The following is a 19619-nucleotide window of genomic DNA, read 5'->3' as shown; positions in this document are numbered from 1 at the left end:
GTACTATTTTATTTGTCCTTATGGTCAAGGAGCTTCCATAATTCAGTATCACTGCAGAAGTCTCATTTATGCACTGCTAAAAACACTTTTCCAAACTTCTATCCCAGTGTATGCTTAGGATGTTAGATTGTTGCATGGGCAAAAGAGAAGCCTTGCAGTTTAGCTACAGTGTAAAACAGAAGTGTTAACAAATCTGAACTGGAGATGTTTCCAGGACACTAACTACAAGCAGGGCTTGATTACTTACATTGAAGTACCGTTAAAGAGTCTGCTTTTCTAACCTATCGTTCCCCCTGCAAATTGAAGAATATGCTATTTCCATTCCTAATCCCTTGTAGGGTTGGTGTGGCATGCCCTTACTTTCTCAGGACAGATCAATATTTTAGATTCTATTTACCTCTACCTTAACTGAGTTCAGGAATTAAAAAATGCTCTCGTGTTAATGGAATGAGAATGTAGCTACAAAAAAGCTTTTGGAGAAGGCTGGGAGGGAGGTGCTGCTGCCTTAGCTGGGTCTAGCTGAGGATCTATTCACTCCACAGCCACACAGCTGTGCTGTAATGCTTCACCTTTCATTGTAAAATCACTGCTTGCCTTTGTAGCTGCAGCGAACCTCAAAAACAGGAGCTGCATGCAGTGATGTCTACAGCAAGCCTAAAACAGTAGGTCCAACAGGCCCTGTTCATCTCACCATAGGCTATTTATGCTATAGCTATACTATGGCTATGCTACTGGAGACACAAGTATCTGTTAGGTTTCATTTCCCTGTGCTGCTAGGTCTGCCTGCAGCTGCCTCTTCATCTGCAGTCTTTCCTAAAAGAGGGAGCTGATTGGATAACAGCACCATGTTCCTCTACTGGCCTACAGACAAAATGCCAGGCAGCAGGTGGTTAGGGAGCCAGTTAAGAGAAGTGCATGCTGGTTAGCCGGACTGCCTCACAAGGTACTGACCTACTGAGGCTGGCTATAATCTCCTTTCCTTGGTACATGTTGGGGGGAAAGAGTTTGAGTCAGGCCCCCTGTATAACTTTGGAAGAGCAAAGGCTGACAGAGTGAAGCTGCGCTACTTGGAGAGAAAAGCAAAAAGAAAAACCCATCCTTAAAAATAAACTGTCAATGAGTATTTTCCACTGAGCTGCAGCTGGTGGTCAGGGGATAGAAGTGAAGGGTGGTGTATGGCTGAGTAAATTGATATTGCCATGCTAGTTACAGGTTGGTGCTATTGAATTTGGTCTCACTGTTGCACGTTATACATGATCTGGGCTCTAAGGCTGTAGGCCAGTAGCTCTCAACCTTTTCAGACTACTGTACCCCTTTCCGGAGTCTGATTTGTCTTGCATACCTCAAGTTTCACCTCACTTAAAAACTACTTGCTTACAAAATCAGACAAACACCATAAGTTTCACAGCACACTATTACTGAAAAATTGCTGACTTTTACCATATAATTATAAAATAAAATAAATATTGTACTTGCATTTCAGTGTACAGTTTATAGAGCAGTACAAAGTCATTACCTGTAGGAAATTTTAGTTTGTACTGACTGCTCTGGGGCTTTTTATGTAGCCTGTTGTAGAACGAGACAAATATTAAGAGGAGTTGATGTAGCCCCTGGAAGATCTCTGCGTACCACCAGGGCTACGCCTACTCCTGGTTAAGAGCCACTGCCCTAGGCCATTACTGTTTGGTGTACAGGTGCCTGTTACACACTCTTTACCACAGCCCAGCAGCGTTTAGATGGGAAGAATCAGGCAATCAAAAATGAAACAAACAGCTTTCTATTACGGAGCCTAAGCTCCAGATACTAACTGAACACATACATGCTCAAAGCAGAAGGGAGCACAGTGCATTCATGGAGAAGCTTTTCACAGAAGTTAGCTGAAGGACCCCATCAGAACACAGGAGAAAGGGAGTATCAACTCATCAATTCCTGTTAGGCCTTGAGCCCAGGACAGAATAGGCTATTTCTGCTAAAGCTCAGGAGTGGCTCTACCTAGGAGGTAGCAGTTACACTCACTCTTACAAGTTGATTGCTGCTTATAGACCTCAGCTTCCCTCACATGGTTTTTAACATCTCCTCTCCCCCTTCAGTTGTATGCAGTAAGCCATACATCTTTGCCATCTCTGACTAGGAGGGACATAGTTTAATGCTAAGTGTTTCTAACCACCAGTTCAGTTCCAGCTCTGACTAGGGTGTTACAAGTAAAAAGGTGCATTATTAATTACTAACATTTCTGCAAGCAACAAACAGCCTTTGCCCAAGAGAGTCCAAATATTGAAACAGCAAAACTGGCTGCAATTGAGAAGGGAGGATAGAATGAAGAACATGACATGACAGACACACGTTTGTAACATACTTAAGAATCCGTTGGTACAAAAGGTATTATGTAAATGTAGCAGACTAACCCAGTCACTGCTATTGGAAACCCTCCCATTCACAGGAGTTGCCATACTTGATAGACCTCAGCTCTGATCTAGTCTAGTATTTTGTCTCCCAGTGCAGCCAGTGCTAGATGCTTTACAGAAGATGTAAGAATGTCACACTAAGCAGATATGAAGAAATCTGTCCCCCACATTAGTTCTTGAGCTCAGTGAGTCGCACAATTTGTTTGCCTTTGTTAATAGGTATTTTCCTTGATCAGTTTTGAATTTGCATTTCATCGAATGTCTCCTTGTTCCTGTGTTAAGAGGCAGGAAGAACAAACTCCCACTCTGCCATCTCTTTAACATTCACTTTTCCATATTTTATATCCCCTCTTATCTACTTTCTAAGATTAATGATCCCAGTCTTTTCAGTCTCTCGTGTTTTTCCAGTTACTCCCCCCACCACTCTCATGGCCCTTCATTTCTGCAATATCCTTTTTGAGATGGAGTGACCAGTACACTCAGTATTCCATATGAGGTTGCACCAGTGATCTCTGTTACATGGAAAATAAATTATGTAGAAAGAATGTTAAGGTTGCAGAGTCAAGCACTCAAGTTAGGAAATGCCAAAATTTAAGGTTGGCAGTACAACCTTACCTTAGCACCCCATGTCATTGTGCATTCATTAGTCTATAATTCCATGATAACATTTCCCCCCGCCCCAAACAGCGTTCAGCAAAGGCAGACACCCAGCATGGAACATGCCAGACTATAGCTGTTTGGGCGAAGTTACAAGCAACTGAAGGAATGTGTCAGGCAACCTTAATTATAGGCAGCACTACCTACTGTGCCTAGAATAATGTTATCCTGATATTTTCTATATTGGACATTCCATTCTTTAGGCATCCTAACATGTTTGCTTATTTTGACCACATCTGTACATGGAACAGAGGTCTTCATGGAGCAGTATACAGTGACAAGTAGGCCCCTTTCGGGACTGCATGAAGCTAAGTTAGAACCAAGACAGTGATTTATTTTTTTCCCCTCCCGTACACATCACTTTGCATTTATCAACACTGAGCTTCATTTGCCCATTCACCGAGCTTTGTTACATCTCTTTGAAGTTCCTCACAGTCCTCCCTGGTCTTGACTAACAGACAACTGTGTCATCTACAAATTTTGCTGCTTCATGGCTCACCCCCCTTTCCAAATCATTAATAAGATACATTAAAACACTGGACCTAATACATAATCTTGGGCAGCCCGCTGTTAGCCTTGTGCCAGCATGAAAATTGACCATTCAGTCCTACTCTTTTCCATCTGCTAGTCAGTTTTCAGGAACATTATAGGCCTCCAACCCATCCATCCCTCCATTATTGTTGAAGATCAGCCTTAGGTCTAATCACTTACTGCCACTTATACAGAAGAAACCATTTCTTCTTGAAAGAAAGACAGTGACGAGCACATAGTGAGGGCAAGTGTATCAGCTGTTTATGGTGTCAACTACATGAACAAATAAAACATTACAGAACCCAAAGAACTTACTAAAAATGACAAGCTCTGATGATTCATCATGTCATGGAACACTACAACTGAACCAATCGTGTCTCCCTCCTCGCCACTCACAAGGAGAGGTTGTCATTCTACCACGTGCCCCCCTTGTTAACATTTTCACTACCTGCTCTCAGTGGTGAGGATTGTCAGAAGAGAGCTCACATGGACAGTGTTACATAGATGCAGTTCATTTATGGGGAAAAATCATTTTGCAAAGTTTTTGGTGCACAAAGAAAAAGTAACGTTGGGCTTTGAATGCAAGTCAGTGTTGCTGTCTGTACACAGAAAAAATAAATAAATGCGTCCAATATATGTGATGATGCATGTCAGCGTTGTAGTTGCTTTATCTTCAGAGCCAAGTGTTCTTCAGAGTCCCTCCTCTACAACAAATATACACTTTAGACATGTTAGACACAGAAGCTCAGTCTAAATTAGCCTAGAGTTCACATACCAATACTGAACTTGAATTAAGTGACCCGTGAGAGCAAGGAAACTGCATGACCAAACTTTATCTTACAAAGGGGTGCATAGAAGTTCTGGCCATTTCTTTTCTGTTACCAAACAGGAAAGCTGGAAGCTTCTGCTGGAGTTGTACTGGGATGGGGCATGATCACTGCTAATGGATCCAGATTAGAGGCTCTAAGATTCTAAGAGGATAATAGGTTAAGCCAGCGGTTCTAAAACTGTGGGGTAGGACCCCTAAGTGGGTCAGGACCCTATTTTAATGGCATTCGACTTGCTGGGGCAAAAGCTGAAGCCTGAGCCCCACCACCCAGGGCTTCAGCCCAAGGGCTTCAGCCCTGAGTGGTGGGGCTCAAGTTACAGCCTCCAGGGCTGAAGCTCTTGGGCACTGGCTTTGTCCCCCGGCTCGAGGTGGTGGGGCTCAGGCTTTGGTGGGGCTCGGGCAGGCTCTGGCTTCAGTCTCCCCTCCTGGGGTCATGTAGAAATTTTTGTTGTCAGAAGGTGGTCGTGGAGCAATGAAGTTTGAGAACCACTGGGTTAAGCTATTCTGCAATCCCATGTGAAGGCATCAGGAATGATTTCATCAGATTCTATGAGGGCTACAAGGAAAGCCAGATTGCTTTATTTTTCACCGCCAAGTTGCCTCCCCAGATTTACATTGAAATTAACCCATTTAGCATTAATTTTTCTCTGGTACAATCATCAAGTTTTGGAAAATAGCAGGAGGCATCGATTCATATAAAGGAATTAAGTTTGAAGTCGGGGTCCAAGACAAAAACACACTCATTGCTTTCCCAAGTCCACCTTGACTAATCTTGACAAGACTTCTCTGGCGCTCACATTCCAGGCAGAAAGGGACCCTTCTCCACATTATACCCTGCCATGAGACCAGCTTCCGCACAGCCTTCCAGACCTACCTGGGTCTCATAGGAGGAACGTTGCAGCACTGCTGTTAAGCGATGATTCGGTAGCCTGGTGTGCTTGGAGCACTGCAACCGCTTCCTCGATCTCACAAAGCAAAGCACAAGGCGGAGAGAAGTTTAGTTGTTCTGACACCTGGAAGCTTCCTACACAGGTAACAGTCAGGATACTCAAGGCTCCCAACTTGACCTTAGTATAGTTGTCCCTTCCAAGAGGCAAGTTAGTTAGCAGGGCTGCTATGTTTAATCAACATTGCATTTAGGTTAGATTATTTTTATTTTGAAGTCTGATTCCCCACTGCCTCAAAACTCCAGAAGTCACACTCAATTTGTTAGTCTCTAAAATGCCACAAGTACTCCTTTTCTTTTTGCGAATACAGACTAATACGGCTGCTACTCTGAAATCACTCAGACAGTCGATGAGCCTACTATAGCCAGTTCCTAGGTCTATGTGGAGTTCTGCCTTCTGTAATAACTTCAGAGGAGTCCCCCAACTACCTTGAGCACGACACAGACAGACAATGGCAGTCCTGACTGAAAGGATGGCAGTAGCTATCAGCACGTGCATCCCACATGCTCCTGCTGATCTACTCGGCAGACAACAACCCACCTCCCTTTTCATACAGCTCTGCGCAGTCAGGGCACTTTGATGTCTTCTGAAGTGCCTGGTATTGGCCACTGAGACCCACTTCCTACGGAGATGACCCAGCAGTCTGATCCCACCTGATAAACCCCCGTGTTCATTTAAAAGGGAGACACAGGTGAAAAATATTAATCCTGCCTCCAGTAGCAACGAAATACAGCCAATCCGTTCAGGACAGAGGTTTTGATGGGACCCTGGGGCCAAACGTACACCAGATATGCAAGAAAAATATGAAAAATTTCACACAGCCAGTATTTTACCAGCTCAAAATTCAGAATAAAGAGGTTGCTGCTCAGACTGAATGTGTCAGACAGGATTGGAGTTTGCAGCAGCCTCAGATTTAGCAGATTCATTTTCATGCTATCCAGGCTCCTTTATGGGCTCTCTCTTATGTGAGTGATATTACAGGACTGGAGAAAGCAAAGTGTGGAGACCTGATGACCTACAGCTTCTAAAAAGTTCTAAAGGAAACAGCTTACAGCAGAATTTGCCTTCTGAGAGCTTGTTGCCCAATGACTACAAGCAAAGTCGCCAGGATCTTGTATTATTACAGACTGACTGAATAGCTTTTGACACTTCTTTAGCACAACATATAATCGTAGGATATCTAGGAACTAGCTCTGTGTGAACAAAACCCTATAAACCTGCCCTTGTGTCACCTTCACTTTATGATCGTGGCCCTTGGAATCCAAAATTTAAACCAGCAAGAATGGCCGCATTTTTAAGAGAGGGAGCCTGGAGTTACTTCACTTATTCAGGGAATATGCAAGCCCATAGTTTGGAATATGCAAATCTCTATCTGATTTGGTCTCTCCCTTTGCTTTCTGTGCTTTGCCATGTAGCCACCAGCCACTTGTCCACAAACAGGTACCAGACACCCTCCAAATAACTGAGAGCCAAGTGGTTCCTTTAAGGTTTTACATGTGAACAAAACAGTCGTACTTAGAATATCAGACTAAAATGAGTACAATGCAAGCTGCTTCTGTCACGCGTGCTGGGAGATTGGCGGTTTCACAGGGAAGCATGTCCACATCATACAGCCAAAGCACAGTTTGGAATGGACAGACCCACATCAGAGAGATTCCAAACTGGAATAGCAGGGGTTGTTCGCAGGACGGAGATGCAATGGCCAAGCTGTGCGGGGGGCGGGACCTAGTACAGCACCAACACATACACTACGTGGCTGTAGCCAGAGCTGATATTTTCATAAAGCACTGGATTCACTCAAAATGCCCCAACATTTAAGGACAGTGCATACAATACAGAGTCTGACCCCCAAACCCAGGATGAGTTTGACATGGGTTAAGTGAAGGATTAAAACATGAAAAATATGTTGGAATAAGACAACCAAACATTCAGACACAACAAATCTCTCTCTGACTTCTGAATATCCCTGTGCTATCTTCACTGTGGAACATCTCTTTGAAGCAAGTCGCATACTGCTCCAAGTCCCTTAACTCTCTCCAATCCCTCTGGTATCTTCTGGTCTCAGCTCTGCCAGCTTCTGGTTACCCCCAGCCAATCTCTCCCTACATGCACACTGACTTTGGTTCTCAAGAAGGCCTAAGAATCCTGGAGTTTCCTTATGGGAAAGAATCAGCCAAGCTATCATCCGTTCTTGATCACTGAGTATTTTGTCTCTAACAAGAGGGATTTAAAAAAAAAACAAAAAACACAACCCTTCAGTTAATTGATCGTCAAACTTCACAGCCTTGTAAAGGCCAGCGTGGCCATACCTCGGAGGGTTCCAAACATTTGTAGCCAGGAACAAACATGGAGCGTGTCCAGACTAGCCCTGATGTACTAAGTTCCTAGAGCTAATTGGCAATCAGTTAATGAGAGGTACAAAATGCTCCTCAGACAAACTCTGAAAGAACAAATCCTTCATTCTGCTTCTGCTGAAATCTTTATTTCTGCCTCTACTTCTGCAATATCTTCCCAATGTTTTTAGAACTCTGCTCTCTAAACTTCCAGAGCAGTCAGAATGCTGCAATCTTTACCGTCTTGATCCAGAAAACTAGGACATTCCCTGCCTCAACTCCCACCATGCTTCCTATCCATCTCCAAATGGATTTCAAAATTGGTCTCCTAGCTTCCAGAGAGCTGCTGCACTCTAGCCTGGCCTCTTCTCCTCCCACAGTTCTGGAGAGTGAGGGGAAGGCGTTGCATTATCATTTGAGCTGCTTATTTATCAGGAGCTGTATCTGCTTTTCCATCTTTCACCCTAAAACAATGCTGACCCTTACTTCCCTGCAGCCCCTCTGCACACACACATTCGTTAGCAGCTTTACTATTTGCAGCACCAGATTCTTTCATTTTGTGACATGCATTGCATTGGAAACATTCATTCTTTAGAGCGTTGGCTACTTCCTACCTTGGAATGGAGGGATTCTGGTGATTCTAGCATAAGCAGCAGCTCCGAGTTATCGATCTCTAGCAGCATTCCTGTGATCTTCCCAGCCAATGAGGCGTGCATGGCATGGATTAGGGGGTAAAGGCGTTCACCTGGTCACAACATCAAGGATAGCCTTACACATTATGGAAAAATCCAAGGCAACTTCAGACCTTTTTGATTCAACATCCTCTCTCCAGCCCTACCCAGCCTGCCCCCGCACAGAATGAGTCCCAGTTCCAATCTTCTCTCATCAGGGTAGGAGGGGTACAGATCAGGGAGATCACTGTTCACACACCAATGCTTTGCTGCAGAGGTGTTTGCAAGCACCCAGATCCCATGTTCCAAGAAAGCTTCCAATCCCTGCTGGGGGTGTGAATGCACAATCAGGACCTGTACCACTAGTTACATTTTCCTTGACATTGAACCACGGCGAGAGAATCTGGTGCTAAGATGAGGGGTCAGGAACAAGGACTTATACCAGCCAGGTGCTGTGCAAGCTTCTCCTACACAGCTCTGCCAATACCCCTCAGTGCTGGGCTCCCCACACACAGCTTTGCCAATGCACCTCAGTCCCGAGCACAGCCATGTGCCTCCCTGCAGTTGTTCCATTCTCGGGCCTCTCTTAAGCAGAGAAGGGGTTTGTAACATGCACAGATTGGGATCTGGACGATTTCAAGACTGACAGTGAGCCCGGTGGGTTTGAGAGAAAGCTGAAATCAAAGCCCGCTGAAGTTAAAGGGCTGATGCCCTGACTCACTATGCCATTCGGCTTCCCAAGAACAGAGTCAGACATGGCTGCTAGCCAGGCACATTGTGCAAAATGGAGATGGTGTCAACACACAGCTGCTGAAACCTGTTCTACTTGTATGCTGAATGGGGCCAATTCTGGTTCCCAGCCTTTTGCTGCTTGAACAGGTGAGAAACTGAGTGTAGCAGCATCTCCAGCTGCAGCTCTTCAATCCTGCTGTTTCGCACTAGTCCCCATAAATCTGAAAGCCTTGGATTAAAATGTTTTTAGCTATGAGAACAGGGTGATGCTTAGGAGACCACACATGGAAAAAAGTTTGGAAGACTCTGGGTATTAACAAGAGGCATAGTTGCTGCTTCCTTTACAGTCTGTCATTGGGACACGCAGGCCAGAGCCAGAACCAGACTGCTAGAAAAGAACTATGTCAGCTTCTCTATCCTGCAGGAGCTGTGGTCACATCTGCACATGGAAGTGGATTTGGAACAGTTACTCAGGTGCCAACGTCACTAACACCTGTGAAGTGCCATCCAGGGCTAAGTAATGTTGTGTGAACAGCAACCAGTTTCACTGGCTGGAGAAAGGCAGCTTTATCCAGGTGCAGAGATACTAACGAATTAGTTGAGTGAGGAGCCCCACAGAGTTCCTCCCCCAAGACTGAGTAGAGCACTGCCCTGACTTTATTGGTAGCGTTTCTGGTTGGCATCCTTTCGTCGGTGAGAATTGGTAGTGTACCTAATGCGCTGAAAACAGGCCAAAAAAGGTTGCAAAGACCATGTTTTGGTAGAGCCACGAAAATAACCTGAGTCACTAGCATTTCTCTGGTGGAACTAGAATTTAGTAATCAAGAAACACAGCAGCAAAGCAGATGGCAGCTCAGGGAGAGCTTCCTGGATGCTGCAGAGAGAACACATGCAGGGAGCAAGGCTGCTGGCTGAAACTGGAGAGCAGCAGCCACCTGCTGCAGCTGGGCTGTATTGAAAGTGCAGCAAGCATTGAGAAAGGGAGAATAGCACATCTCCCAGTACCCTTCCTGGTGGGTTGGAAAAGGGCAGTATGGAGAATATTAAGAGTGTCTGTTTCTAAGGGAGCTTGCTTGGAGTGCCAGTCTAGTGATGAAGGAATGGTCTCTGCTCAATTCTATATCTGGCTGACCCAAGTACCTGAGACAAGTGCTCTACCCATGGAACCGACAGCCAGGCCAGTCTCTCTGTAGCTAAGCTCTTTAGAGCCTGACAAGCATCCGGATGCAACGTCTCTGCACAGCTTGTGCTCATGCACCAGCACCAGCTGCTCAGTCAGCGGGAAGTCCCAGACTCCATGTGAAATTGAACACTTTGGCAGAGCCTGATCGCCTGCTAGAGACAGCCCCTGTGAGGTAAACAGCTGATTGACAGGCAACAAACTGCTCACCCAAAACCTGACAGGAGCAGTGAAGTGTGTCTTTGAAATTCAGGGGCCCCTAAAACATTGTCCCCATTGTAACCTGGCAGAGTGGGCAGGGTGGAGCTCTCCTTCGTGTTCTGAGCTCATAGGTTTTCCCTTAGCCTGGCCCAGGATGCAGTGACCCATCGCACCACTCCCACAGGCTATGGTACAAAGGACTACAAGCAAAAGCACTCCACAACACAGCCCAGATTTAACAAGAGTTTGTTTTTGTTGCCTTGGAGACTATCGCACAGGCTGTGGAAATCCCACAAGTGCCACATACGGGGCTAGGAAGAAACCTTGGGCTTGTTGACGTGCAATGCACACACAGTGCAGCAACAGCTCCAGTAGGTCAATATCCTCATTCTACCAGGGTGTAAAGGAACAGCTTCACCGGCACGTACCTAGCATTTGCTTCTGCTCCTGAGGAGGAGCTGCAGCGAGCATGGATGCAGTCAGAGGCTCCTGCCCATGAATATGAACAGCAGGTTCTCCAGCCTGAACAAAGTACAAGGGATAGAATCACTCAGAAGGACAGGAAGCAGCATTTGGGCTAATCAAGGTGCGCAAGTCATATTTTAGAAGCAAGGAGTCAGGGAAGAAGGGCACAGTCTATTGGGAGGGCTTGGTAGTTACAGCCTCTTTTCATCTGGGGATCTCAATCATTAACCGTAACCCCTATGAGGAAGGCAAGTCAGGGCTGGATGAAGGCAATCTGTGGCCTAGGCACATCAGGAGGCCTGGTCTGCACCTAACACGTAGGGTGACCCGGCTATGTCACTCAGGGCTGTGAAAAATCTCACAGCAATGGAAAACCCGCTTCCACCTACGCGGGAGGTGCCCACGCTCCAGTGCTCTGCAGCACTGCTTTGTAGCTGTGCCTCTGTAGCACAGACCCGGCCCGTGTCCCTGCCCAGAGAGGCAGGGCAGCAGCATGGGGCCCACTTATCAGCCCCCCCACTAGGGGTGGCAACAGAGGCCTGTTCTCCCCACCAAAAGGCAGGAGTGGCAGTGGGGGGGAGGCTTGCTTACCCAGCAGCAGCCTGGATGTGTCTGTGGGTGAGGGGTTGTGCCTGCTGCCCTCTCCTGCCACTCAGCTCTCAGCTGGAGTGGTGCTGGCAGTGCTCCTCAGAGCATGGGGTACTCCACGGAAGTGCATTGGGGGGACTATTCACACCTCTGCAAGCTAATGTGTACGGAGCCTAAAGCAAGGAGACTTCGCTGCATCGGTTATACTTGACTCATGTTTTCAAGCTTTTATTCACAATCATGAGGCTAGAAAGATAATTTCAGCTTTCATTAAAAAAAAAAAAAAAAATAGTGGTATTATCTCACAACTCCAGCAGCTGGGTCCCTAAGCAGGAACCTGTAGTGCCTCGGTCTTAATCCGGCCCCAAGGCAAGTTACCCCCATTTTGCAGATGAGAAGCCTGAGCTGTGCTGATTGTGAGCTGCCCATGGTCACACACGAATCAATGGCAGAGCCAGAAGTGGCCCCAAAGAGCCTGGAATCCCAGTCCCCTGCCCTCATCACTAGAGCACAGCTCCATTAAATCACTGGCTTCCTTCAGGGCTGCCCGCACCTGGGCTTCTCAGACAGCATCTCTCTAAACTTGTTTTTAGCAATGCTGAAAGCCATTTGAGGAGTCCCATTTTCAGTACTAGAGGAAGAGCTTCCCCATTCCCACAGAGGAGGAGATACTCAATTCCAGCTTTGCTACCAGCATTAAGAATCAACCCTGCTAAGTGGCAAGAGTCTGGCAGTTTCCAACTGGGCTGATAAGAGAGCAGAGTCATAATACAAAGAGAATCTGTACGCTTCAGGAGGGAGACTAAACTCAATCTCCTCTCCTCTCCCCTCCCATCCCTGGGGACTCTTGGCATCTGGGCTGGCCAGATTTGGCCCAGCTGATGGTCTCCAAGGAGGGTGAGGGCTGCACCAAGGTATCAAATGGAGGAGACTACAGCACATAGATGAGGCGTCCACCCAAGGCACTAGACCCAGCATGCAATGCTTTGCATTGATCTGAGTGGTCTGGCAGGTAAGGTCAAGATGCAGCTCTGTATGATTGGGTGCCTGCCTTTCCTATCTGCAGGCTTAACAGCCAGATGGTAGTGCTCAGTAGGCGAGGCTTTAGCCACTCCCTCCTCTAACAGGACCACGCAAGATAGAGCAATTCCCTAAAGGTTAGGATTGCCAACTGTCTAATCACACAAACCCAAACACCCTTGCTCCACCCCTTCTCAGAGGCCCCGTCCTGCTCACTCCATCACCCCTCCCTCTGCTCTTTGCTCTCCCCCACCCTCACTCGCTTTCACTGGGCTGGGCAGAGGGTTGGGTGTGGGAGGGGATGTAGGGTGCAAGCTCTGGGAGGGAGTTTGGGTGCAGGAGGGGGCTCTGGGCTGGGGAATGGGAGTTTGGGTGCACAGGAAAGGGCGCAGGCTCTGGGAGGGAGTTTGGGTGCACGAGGGGGCTCTGGGCTGGGGAATGGGAGTTTGGGTGCACAGGAAAGGGTGCAGGCTCTGGGAGGGAGTTTGGGTGCAGGAGGGGGCTCTGGGCTGGGGCAGAGGGTTGGAGTGCAGGAGGTGGTGAGGAGTGTGGGCTCTGGCCGGGCAGTGCTTACCTCGGGTGGCTCCCAGTCGCAGCACAGTGGAGCTAAGGCAGGCTCCCTGCCTGCCCTGGCCTCATGCCTCTCCTGGAAACAGCCGACATGTCCTTGTGGCCCCTGAAGAGGGGAGGGGGGCAAGGGTTGCCGCACGCAGGCACCACCTCTGCAGCTCCCATTGACCACAGTTCCTGGCCAATGGGAGTTGCAGAGTCAGCGCTAGGGGCAGGGGAGCATGTGGAGACCCCTGCCCACCCCCAGGGGCTGCAGCAGGGGTGGTAGGTTTGTAGAAATTTTGGTGGTGCCCAGAACCCCCCCACCAAACGCTGCCCCCTACCTGCCTAAGGCTCTCTGAGGGAGTTTGGGTGGGGGGGAGGGGATTGGGGTGCAAGAGAGGTACAGGCTCTGGGAGGGAGTTTGGGTGCAAAAGGGGTGAGAGGTACAGGCTCTGGGAGGGAGTTTGGGTGGGAGAGGGGGTCTGGGGTGCAGGCTCTGGGACTGAGTTTGGGTGCAGGCTCCGGGCTGGGGCAGGGGTGCAGGCTCTGGGATGGAGTTTGGGTGTAGGCTCTGGGCTGGGGCAAGGAGTGGGGGTGTAGGAGCAGGTGAGGGGTGCAGGCTCTGGGAGGGAGTTTGGGGTTGGGAAGGGGTGCAGGGGTGAGAGCTGTGGGGTGGGGCTGGGGATGAAGGGTTTGGGATGTGGGAGGGGCTCAGGGCTAGGGCAGAGGGTTGGGGTGCGGGAGGATGAGGGCTCTGGCTTGGGATGAGGGGTTTGGGGTGTGGGAGGGTGAGGGCTCTGTCTGGGGCTGGGGATGAGGGGTTTGGAGTGTTGGAGGCTCAGGGCTTGGGCAGAGGGTTGGGGGTGAGGGCTCTGGGGTGGGGCAGGGCTGGGGATGAGTTTGGGGTGCAGGCAGGCTGACCCAGGTATGGGGCCAGAGAGGACGACTCCTCCCAGCCCTCTCCCTGCCAGCAGCAGTGAGCTCTGCGGGAGGGCCCTCCCCTTCCCCCCAGCAGCACACCCACCCCACCCCACTGTCACTGCACATGGCCGCTCTCAGGTCCAGGAAGCCTCCTCACCTCCCCTGTGGTGGGTGCCGGGTGGGGGGACCTGCCATCACATGTGCGCCTCCTCCCCTGCTGCTGCCCCTCACTATAGCCTCACTGGGGGGTAAGGGATGGGGCTGCCCTCACCCAGCGTGGGGCAGGAGCGGTGATTGCGGGCAGGGGGGCCCCCTGTGCTGGTGAGGGTCCTGCCAGAAAAGGGAAGGGTCTGAGGTGGAAGGGCAGGGTAAAGGCAGCCTGCCCTGCCAAGAGTGGTTGGGGGACACTAGGACCCTGCGGCGGCAGTTGATGCTGGGAGCCAGCAGAGCAGAGTGGAGCTGCAGGGGAGAGGCAGGATACTCCTGGGGCAGGGGGAGGTGCCTGGGGGCGGCAGGTGTGGCCAGGGGAGAGACCTGTCCCCGAACATTGGTGGAGCCAGGCCCCATGGCCCTGAATATTGCCGGAGCCTGGACACCACGGGCCCATATAACTCGCCGCTGCTGGGCTGCAGGGATGTGCCAGCCACTTCTGGAAGCAGTACAGGGTCAGGGCAGGCAGGGAGCCTGCCTTAGCCCTGCTGCAACGCTGGACTTTTATTGGCCTAAAATCTTCTGATTTGGCTTCAATATCCTCCAGGAGATAGAGCCCAATTCCGAGATACTCCCGGCAAAACTGGGAGGGTTGGCAGTCCTACTCAAGTTGCGACTCCATCCTTCCTCCACCTCCACCAGAAACTCTCTAGCAGCAGCAGCAGAGTTCTCATCAAATGCAAATGGGAACACCAAAGGCCTTTCAGAACTTGGCCACCATCTTTGCCCGGCAGGGGCTCAGGAAACAAAGGCTATTTTTGGAATGGCCACGGTTCAGCATTCTGTTCCGCTTCTCCCTCCCTGTGACTCTCGAGCAGAACACTGGGCTCTGCCCCACCATCAGCACCTCTAGGACAAAATCCTGTGAATGGGTTACCTGTTGTACCAGCATAGGTGCCACGTTTCCCATCGGCTGGATGTTCCTCACCGCTGAGGAGTACTTATACTGTGGCACGCCCCGCAGCAGGGCTGGTGAGGTGGGTGCACGGGCACCAAGCGTCTGGGTCCCTATGTTGGCTGGAAGAGACACAGGAACATTAGCAAGGAAGAGATGTGCCAATATGCATGTGCACAGGCATGAACTCTACACCTGCCAAGAGCATGAAAGTAGCATGCCAAGCGGGGCACGTAAAATACGCCCCTCAACTTCAAAGCAACGTGCGGGTGCCATTCAAGTTCAAAAAGGCTACGTGCTCTCCTAGCGCAGGGTAATCAATCAGGGGAGTGGGGGGATGTCAACGAATGGACCTGTCTTTTTCATTCCCCACCCACAGACTGACGCCTCTCAGCATCAGCAGCTGAAGGGCAGCACCAAGCCCTGGTACCAAGGCGCTTGCCCCAGGCCCCCTACTGCAAATGCATCAGCGAGGATGGCACAACGGTGCTCGCTCACAGCAGGAGCCACAGGCAGCATGCTGTCATTCGTGCAGGAGCAGGAGGCTGCCCTCCTCCTGCTGCCTGCCTGACTCCGCAAAAGGAAAGTACAGAAAAAGGACAAAGAAAACTGAAGAGAAACAACACTGATGGGACCCTCCAACGCCCCCCGCCCCATGCTCGTGTGGGCTGTTTCCGTTTCACATGGATTGTGGGGCCACCAGACCTCCTACTTCACCATTTGGGAGCAGCATTACAGCTTCCTCGTGCACCCTGCTCCAAAAACTCATTGGGGAACCACTTTCCTTCCCTTCAGCTACCAGAAGCCCAGAACCTTGCCAAAGAGAATGGACTCAACAAAGTGTCTCTGACACCAACTGCTTCACATCATCTGCTCGTTTAAAGAACAGAAAAGACCGAGGGCCAAATACAGAAGCAAGTCTAAGTGCCACAAAGACAGAGAGAGAGAGAATTTAGGCCAGTGCAATTCCTGGCAACTCCAGCCAGTAAATTACATATCTTAGACCACCTGAGACTTGTACCTCTTACCAACATGCAGCTTCTGCCTCACCCCCTTTACACATCACCTAGAATTTGGCCAACTAAGTCCAAGTGTGAGAGACTGACCTGGTGTAACTAACACACTAAGGAGCCAGAAATGCAGAGAGTAGCAAGGAAAGCAACTAAGTCCTACATACACATCACCCCCAAAGCTGGCCCTCAGATTGTGCTGTTGAACCTGCTAAACCTCCGCCACCACATCACTTATGCTAGTGAAAAGTGACTAGGTAAACTGACTGACAAGCCACTGAGTCTCTCTCATAGGTATCCTTGACTTGGATACCTAGCACAAGAGGCCAAGACAGTCAAACCCCATTCCCCAATCCTGCAGAAGCAAGAGCTGCCTGTCAGTAGATGAGCCCAGAGGGGATGAACTAGATGCAGTCATGGGCAGGCACTCACTGCTCAGAGGAAACCCTGAGAGCAACAGCCAAACCAAATCTAAAGGCACAAGATTAGCACAGAGCATTTTCAGACCATTCATCCAGGTCAGTCTCCACCATAAGCACTGGCAATTTCTATTTTACTTGGAATCTCAAAACCTTTGTTGTTGTTGTTTAACTGGAGCCATTAAAAACCACTTCCTTTGTCCAGCGAATCCCTTCAAATCTGTTTTTGCCTGGAGATCACACTTTGCCTGAATGTTAAATCTCAGACTGTGGTCATTACTACTGAACAGCACATGGTGGGACCAATCAGGATCAGGGTCCTTTTGTGCTAGGCACCGACCCAAAGACAACAACATTCCCTGAGAACTACAAACCCACGCACTACTAGTGCTGTCTGAGGCCTTGTCTACACTACGCATGAAAGTCTTTCTAAGCTACGCAATTTGAGTTACATGAATAGCGTAATTCAAGTCGACGTAGCTTAGATCTACTTACTGTGGGGTCCACACTATGCAATGTCGACGAGAGACAGTCTCCTGTCGACTCCCGACTCTTCTCGATCCAGTGGAGGACAGGAGTCGATGGGAGAGCAATTGGTGGTTGATTTAGGGGGTCTTCACTAGACCCGCTAAATCAACAGTCAATCCTCCGGTAAGTGTAGACAAGCCCTAAGTCCCTTGAGTCCATTGGGGACACAGCACACTATGCCATTCTACTGCAAGCTTTTGGGGCAAGGTTCTTACCTACACTCCAACTTCAAAGGGAGAGAGGGCAAGATTTTCAAAATCCTCCACTGCCGCCCCCCCCCCCCCCAATAATAGGCTCAAGAGAATTTCTATGTCTTTATTTTTATAATTTTGACAGGTAATATCAATGTTTACTGGGAAAGATTAAATAATTTCCCATACCTGTGAAAATTTAAATGACAGTAGATGCTGAGATTCGAAAAGTTAAGTATTATAACCATTACAAATTGTCAACATCACATGTCAAAATAGACAAAGTCATTAGCTGGAAATCAAATTCTAAAGTTCTCAAGCAGTATTATTCTAATTTTGCCTATCTGCAAATTTTGATCATCATCATCAGTGGAAATATTTCTCTGTCAGTCTGTGTGTGTACCGTGAAATCGAGGTTTATCGACATTTACCGACAAAAATCTAATCCTCCCAAGCCTACCCATGAACAACTGCACAAGCCAACCCTTCCTCCAAAAGACGGAGAGAGAGAGAGAGAGACAAAGAAGATTGGGGCCAACACCCTCCTGGACACGTATTCACTAGATACTTCTAGTCCACTGCCTCCTTGACTCACCCACTCTCTGGGCATGTGGTGGCACTCGGGGCACCTGGGTGGATGCTTGTCTCATGGTGCTGATGTTGGACAGCAGGCGCCTGGGTGGAGCTGCTGCCCTCAGGACTGGGGTAGCCGTGTGGTAGGTGGCTGTAATGATTGAACACGCTGTAAATTTCCCCGATGATAAAGACATGGAAGGAAACATCTGTGCTGGGACGTGAGCCCGAACAGGCAGTGTTCACCGGTAGGGTGAGAGAACGAAGGGTTTGACACGCAGACAAGAGGGGAGGCCTTTTCTCTTACTCGATGCAATGCAGGCAGGTTTGCCTCCCAATGCTTATTGCCTGCAGGTGACCCACCAACCAACAGGTTCCCCCTAGCTGCATGGTTTGTGCTGCTTTTAGAGAGCGTTCAGTCCTAAACTACCCCATCACCAGAAGGAAAACACCAAAACCACACACCAAGCTGCGCAGAGCAGACACAAAAGCACGCTGTCGCTCCCCTCCACCACACACACACTGCCCATCACAGGGGGCCAGAGGGGGCACAGCAGATTTAGATTCACTCACAGGGAGGCCTGGAGGGCTGCGTGCTCCACCGAGGGGCAGGACGGACTGGGGCAACTGGGCTAGGACTGTAGAAAGTAGCTCTGGTTTGTGGCTATGAAAGGAGCAGAATACAGAGTGTCTCACTCGCCAGTGTGAGTCAGTCAGTAGAACCCTACAGCAGCAGCAACAGGGACTGTGACTCGGGAACTGCAGACGACTGGACGAACGGATTGAAGCAGAGATCAACAGATCCCTTCGTGAAATTGGCAGCAGCATGATTCAAACGCTTCCATAAGTTACCGACATGTCTACAGACCCAGGACCCATTAATGCCCAGTCTGGAGGCTAGAGAAATGTTAGTACCCAGGTAAGCAGGCCAGTTAGGGCTAGGATATCCTGAGGGACTGGAGTCATTAGTAACTTCTGGCACAACGATAAAGGGGGAAAGCCCCAGATGGCAAGTCTGGTGAAATTTCTAGAGGGAATCACAGCTCTGGGGTTAAAAGCAGAGGACAGGCCTGTGATAATTCAGATATTTAAACACCGAGCGTCTCAGTAATCTCTCTATAATGCCAATCACGCCAATGCATTCTAGGCATTTATACCACATGCAGTGCCATGTCCTCAAGTGTTTTACAGACCCATTTCCTGTTGCCTCCCTTCCTGTTGCCTGTACATCTTCCAGCCATCCCATTCCTCTGCTCCTCCCACTCACCTCTGCACCTTCTATGCCACCCCAACACATCAACTCACTCCCTCTCGGCTAAAAAGCAAACCCATTCTCCATGTGCCTACACCTGCATCACCCTTCGTCTGCGAGGCCTTTCAACAATAATCCACTCAGTATGCCACTCACAGGAAGCTCACTTGAATCTCACTGTCTGTACAAAGTGGACAAGATTTTTTAAAAATGGGTGCCCAACATTATGGATCCGGGTGCCTCTTTAGGTATGTAACTACATGGCCTGATTTTCAGAATTGTTGAGAAGGCAGCAGCTCCCAACACTTCTGGGGAACACAAAAGCAAAAACAGTCCATTCATTTAAGGGTCGACACATGGACTTAGGAGCCAGGTTTAGGCACCCAGTTTTGAAAATTTTGCCCATTGTGTTTACACACTGTACTATGTACACCAGTTAGATTGTAAGCTCTTCGGGGGCAGAGACTCTTCAATGTCGGCAGTGCTGGGCATGCTGACAGTGCTCAACC

General features: G+C 49.0%; 1 protein-coding gene across 4 annotated transcripts in view; it reads right to left on the bottom strand.

Annotated features, from left to right (window-relative positions):
- Nucleotides 1–3829: 3829 nt before the first annotated feature.
- The window catches only part of PABPC1L (poly(A) binding protein cytoplasmic 1 like), a 36793-nt gene continuing 21003 nt past the window's right edge, over nucleotides 3830–19619 (bottom strand). For 2 of the 4 annotated variants that reach the window (XR_007352769.2, XR_007352770.2), the window contains exons 10-11: nucleotides 17881–18009; nucleotides 15141–15259 (exon numbers count right to left, since the gene is read on the bottom strand). Coding sequence is in view for 2 of the 4 variants with exons in the window: in XM_048820850.2 (XP_048676807.1) it covers nucleotides 5304–5387; nucleotides 8317–8447; nucleotides 10915–11008; nucleotides 15120–15259; nucleotides 17881–18009; nucleotides 18432–18522 (669 nt within the window). In the remaining 2 variants the exon portion in view is untranslated. Of the gene's footprint in view, nucleotides 4298–5296; nucleotides 5388–8316; nucleotides 8448–10914; nucleotides 11009–15119; nucleotides 15260–17880; nucleotides 18010–18431; nucleotides 18523–19619 lie in introns of those variants that run through there. The other 2 variants (XM_048820850.2, XM_048820848.2) reach the window with 2 other exon arrangements.

This window comes from Caretta caretta, chromosome 13 (genome assembly GCF_965140235.1).
Source record: "Caretta caretta isolate rCarCar2 chromosome 13, rCarCar1.hap1, whole genome shotgun sequence".
Classification (NCBI taxonomy): Eukaryota; Metazoa; Chordata; order Testudines; family Cheloniidae; genus Caretta; species Caretta caretta.
The sequence above is the reverse complement of the archived record's forward strand: the minus strand, read 5'-3'. Positions and strand labels throughout refer to the sequence as shown.